At 49.3% G+C, this 5,065-nt stretch overlaps 1 protein-coding gene across 1 annotated transcript; it reads right to left on the reverse strand.

Moving 5' to 3' along the window:
* Nucleotides 1–310: 310 nt before the first annotated feature.
* Nucleotides 311–4,647, reverse strand: LOC107114980 (somatostatin-2-like). The gene is made up of 2 exons (XM_015416589.1): nucleotides 4,546–4,647; nucleotides 311–535 (listed from the first exon to the last, which is right to left on the reverse strand). Exons 1-2 carry the CDS (start codon nucleotides 4,645–4,647, stop codon nucleotides 311–313), a joined length of 327 nt encoding a protein of 108 aa, XP_015272075.1.
* Between the last annotated feature and the right edge of the window lie 418 nt (nucleotides 4,648–5,065).

Genomic DNA, 5,065 nt, shown 5'->3' on the forward strand with positions numbered 1-5,065 from the left:
GGGGGGGCAAAGAACGAGGGGGACAGTTACCAGCTCTTAAACCGCCTCCCCCCCTGCCCCGTCGCTGTCCCTTTAATGGCAGTTTGATCTGCAGCAATAAGCAGGTGGTCACGGTTCGCTCCACGCTGGGGAAAACATCTCCTGCTGATGTCTGCATAGCAAACTTCTGTTAAAGGCATAGGAGCAAACCAGGCTGGGGATTATTTCTCTGGTCAGTTGGCAACCCCTGCATGGGAGGCGAGTCGGAGGGCCGCCCCCCACATCCAGAGGCAAAAAAGGGGCCGGCGAAGGGAAGGGGCTGAAGGCGTTGCTAGCAAGCGGTGAAGGTTTTCCAGAAGAAGTTCTTGCAGGGGGCTTTGCGGTCTCGCTGGGTGGTCTGGGATAGCTGCTCGAGTATCGAGTGCTCTTCCTCCAGCTCGCTTGCGAGGGGATCGTCCGGGTCTAGGGAAGCCGTGGTCTCGTGGTACGTGTCCACCTCGTCCAGCAGGTCTGCCAGCATTTTGAGGATCAGGCCTTTCCGGGCTTTGAACTGCTCCTGGGGTGGGAGAGGGAGAGACGCAGAAGGTGGATAGTGTGAGCGCACTTTGTCACACACACACACAAAACCTTTATTGGCATGAAAGCACAAAGCCTCATGGAAATACGGGAAAAGACTAAGATGCATCAGTCACTTACGCTTGGCTGTTCAAGCCTCGTCTTCTGATTGCATAATATAAAATTTTTGCAACAGCCTCCGTTATTTCGCAATTAGAATTAAACAGAAGAAAGTGAACAACTGAGTCATCAGAGTGCCAGCTCTTACCCTCTAGAAATGGAGTAATAAAACGAGATCGGATATCCCTATAGAGGGGGCAATGAAGTATGGTGTGCATAGTGGATTCTATATCTTTTAGTGAGCAAGGACAAAGTCTGTCTACATAGGGTATCTGGCGGTACCTCCCTAAAAGCACCTCTGATGGCAGAACATTAAAGCGTGCAAGCATGTATGCTCTGCAATGGTGTGGGGCTGTTAAACTTGACAGATACTTCACAGTAGAGCCTATGTCAAAAGTCCCCAACCTGCTTGGGGAGCATCTACTGGCTGTGCGCACTTTGTCTTTGTGTGTGTGAGAAAGCTGGTGGGGCACTCCAAGCGGCATGCCTGGGTGTAGGCAGGGTCGCCCCCAAGCAATGCTCCCTCTATGCTGTGGAGTCTGGTGAGCAAACATTCTACTTTGTGAGTGACAGGCATTAAAGTTGTGAGCGAGCGATTTGGCTGCCGCATAAACTACTTTGCTCTGGAGCCATCCTCCCTCTAAGCTGTGGAGTCTTGTGAGCAAAAATTCTACTTTGTGAGCCACTGGCATTAAAGTTGTGAGTGAGAGATTTGGCTACTGCATGAATTTGCTCTGAGCCCTCCTTCCTGGGCTAAGACAAAAAAAGGTGTGAGCCGGAGGATAAAAAACTGTGAGCTAGCTCACACTAACTCAGCTTAGAGGGAACATTGCGGGCCCCAGGGTGGCAAGATGCGATGGAAGACAAGACTCTTGCGTTTTTGAAGAAGAGGGGATTGCAGCAAACACAGCTTCTCTCACCCCTGCATGACAGGAGATGCCCAGGAAGTCCTCTGTTCTCCAGAACTGACCAAAGTAACCCAGCCCTCTCCTTTTTTAAAAAAAATAAAAAAAATAAAATAACAACGCACAAGTCAGGTGCATTCACAGCCTTACCCGAGATCCCCCAGCCATTAATTGTGCCCTCTTTTCTCTTTCTTGCAATTACATTTTTGGAATCCTTCTTTAACTGTAGCAGCTTGTCCAAATTGGCTCTAGTATTTTGATTACAAAACTCACATTGTTTCTGCCTAAGTACTTGTTTTAGTTTCCTACAATCCTTATCAAGGCAAAGATTTCTAGGGATGAAATAGTCACCTCATGTGCCTGTTTTCGGATAACTGGCTTGAATAAATGAGAGAGAGAAGATTTTATTGTATTTAGCCATAGGCCATTACATAAAAAAGAGAAGCCACGATTTCCAGATGTGAAACTGTTGGCCTATCAGTTCTAATTTGCCTAACCAAGTTCCTACAAGGTTCAGAGAACATAATTCCCCCCCCCCCTCATTCTGCTTCTGTCTCTTGTGTCCATATCATGATCTTTAATTTAGTACCGCATTGTACAAGGCCAGCGTGAATTTCTCTTGGTGAGATACACATATGTGGTAGTTGAAGTAACAAGCACAAAGGAAAGTGAACACCTCCCAGGAAATTACCTGCATAAAAATTTTAACGGACTATAGTACTCCTTCTGAGGTACCCTCTCCATTCAGTCTGCCCCAGGGGCTCTTTGCAGTAGACCAACTTTTCTGCCTTTATTAACAGTTTGGAAACCCAGAAATAATTGCTACTGAGCCACTTCTGTTTCTCTCTCGCCTTAAAACCCCTTTGGGGTCACCCCATACGTCAGCTGCAGGGGCAGATTAACCATTAAGCAGACGAAGCACATGCTTAGGGTACCGGGGCCAAAGGGGGCACCACAAAGTTGGGAAAAGGGTGAAAAGCTTAGTTTGTACAGTCTATTGTGTTATCATATCAATAAATTTCTGTATTGCTGCAACCTGCATTGTCAGACAGGTCAACGACTAAAACGGACTGGGTCAGTGTGGAAAGTGGAGGGCCACCAAGATTGGTCAGTGCTTAGGGCACGAGTGAGCCTTCATCCGCCCCTGGTCAGCTGTGATTTGATAGCATGTTCCACCTCCTCCAAGTGTTGGAGAACCAAACAGCATGATTCTAGAGTTCCGCAACTTCAGCTACAGGAACGTAATTTATCCCTAAACAGCCACAGAGGCAGTTTGATGTAGGTAAGGGTTATAGCAGGGGGACTGCCAACTTTTAAACTGGTCCCTCTGGCTCCCCCTATAAGATCAGTTTGATCAGCAGCAATGAAAAAGCAATGCTCTTTAACCTTCATGTCGTGAAGAGCCTCCGTTGCCCATTTCCACTTGTTAAACCTCCATTAAAGAGGCAGGACCCCCACACACATCTAGTCGGCACCTTTAAGCCAGTCAAAGCAACCATTTGTATTTCAATCAAGAGAGCCGGTTTGGTGTAGTGGTTAAGTGCGCGGGCTGTAATCTGGGAGAACTGGGTTTGATTCCCCACTCCTCCACTCGCAGCTGCTGATGTGACCTTGGGTCAGTCACAAGCTCTGGCACAGCTGTTCCTGAAAGAGCAGTTTGTGTCAGAGTTCTCTCCTCAGCCCCACCCACCTCACAGGGTGCCTGTTGTGGGGAGGGGAAGGGAAAGGAGTTTGTAAGCCACTCTGAGACTCCAAGTGAAGGGCGGGGTATAAATCCAATCTCTTCTTCTTCTCTTCTTCAATCTGTTTCTGCAAATATGACTAGAACGGGCTGAAATCCCTGTGCCTTTGCAACCTACAACAACAGGCAAAAATCCAACAGGAGCAGTTTTCCTTAACACTGCATCTTCACCTTAGAGTAGAGCTGCTCCTGTTAGGATTCTGCACATTGTCTGCCTCTAAGAGGAAGTGATGTGCCTGGACACAGCAACCCGAACTACTGTTGTTAACCACCCTGTGGATGGTAGCCTAAAAGTGGATTTTTAAAGACCTGGCTACGACTACCTTGACTCTGGCTACACTACAGTGATATGCGACAGTACTCATCGTTTCCAAGATCAGATGCCAGAAAGCTGGGATGAGAAGCAACTCCTGTGGCTGCAAGGATTCACAAAACCCACCCCAATGATCTCCATGGCCTCAACAATTTACTCCTTCTCAGACTGTCTGATCAAGAGTTCAGATGCGAGGGATGTGCCGGAACCACAGACTATCCCGAAGAAAACAGCCGGGTCCAGCGGCTGTGCAGATTGGGAGTCAAAGGGGTTCTTTCCAGACTAAGAAATCTTCATTAGCTGCTGTAGGTTTTCCGGGTTGTATGGCCGTGGTCTTGGCAATGCCAAGACCACGGCCATACAACCCAGAAAACCTACAACAGCTAATGAATTCCGGCCATGAAAGCCTTCGAAAACATAAGAAATCTTCCTTTTCTTCTCTTGCTCTCTCTCTTTTAAAAAACTTTTCTCCCTTGTTCCTTCCTCTTCTCTTTCCCACCTTCTCTCTTTCCCCTTCTCTTTCTTTCTCACATTAATGACAGGACTTTAATTCACAGGTCGGAAGCGACTAGACGGACAATCAGGCACGCATTGTCAGTGCATCACAAGCTCCAGCGATCCCTCCTTTCCTTCCTTTTCCTTCTGTCCTTCCTTCTCCTTTCTCCAGCTCCCTCTTCGCTGCCTCTTTGCTCTTCTCTCTCTCCTCTTTGCTCAGAGCTCCGTCCCTTTCCTCCCTTGTGCCCCGCTGCATTTGTGCCCCTTTAACCTTACCTTTCCCTTTTCTGTTTAGAAAGCCCTCCTTGTGCATGACCCCTAACCGGTCAGCAACTCCATCGCCATGTCTGAAGTGCCGGAATGCTTGCAACCCGGTGAGGACACCCCACCGCCCTCCGTAGCAACCCCCCAAAGCCGTGTCATTCCTTCCGACTCACCCTACTGCTCTGAGCCGATAGCTTGTCCTCCCCTGGCAGTGCCGATGCTCTCACGCTCCAGACCAGCAGGAGCACGGCGAGGAGGCTGGCCACCAGCTGCATGATGAACGGGAGTTCTTCGGACGAGGGGGTGCTGCTCTGTGGTCCGATTCTTTCTCAGAAGGTGGCTGCGGCTCATTTTATAAAGCCCTCCCAGAGCAGTGCAAAGTGACGCACAGTGTAGAGCGCTCTGGCAGGCCAATGAGACTCCCGCCGGCAGAAGGATGCTGGAGGAGGGAGAGGACCGTGAAGGACCCCCCCCCTCGAAAACTGGCAAGCCCGAGGGACTGATATGAATGAAAGGTGGAGGAGGATTAGAACTGCACTGGCAGACGGTGTCACCTTGTTCTTGGTAAACAAAATCCTTCCGGTGAGTTCAGGCAACACAGACAAGTGTGAAACCGGGTCTCTGAGTTTGGCGGTCATTGTGGCTCTCCTGGGCATGGGCGCCCTCTGCCAAAGCCAACAGACGGACTTGGCA

This window comes from Gekko japonicus, unplaced genomic scaffold (genome assembly GCF_001447785.1).
Source record: "Gekko japonicus isolate JY-2015 unplaced genomic scaffold, Gekko_japonicus_V1.1 scaffold4065, whole genome shotgun sequence".
Classification (NCBI taxonomy): domain Eukaryota; kingdom Metazoa; phylum Chordata; class Lepidosauria; order Squamata; family Gekkonidae; genus Gekko; species Gekko japonicus.

Excerpts from the sequence above, each read along its gene's own strand:
- LOC107114980 (XM_015416589.1), bottom strand. The coding sequence starts at position 4,647 with ATGCAGCTGGTGGCCAGCCTCCTCGCCGTGCTCCTGCTGGTCTGGAGC. Across the intron at positions 536-4,545 it reads TATCGGCTCAGAGCAGTAGG|GAGCAGTTCAAAGCCCGGAA; the intron begins GTGAGTCGGAAG and ends CTCCCACCCCAG.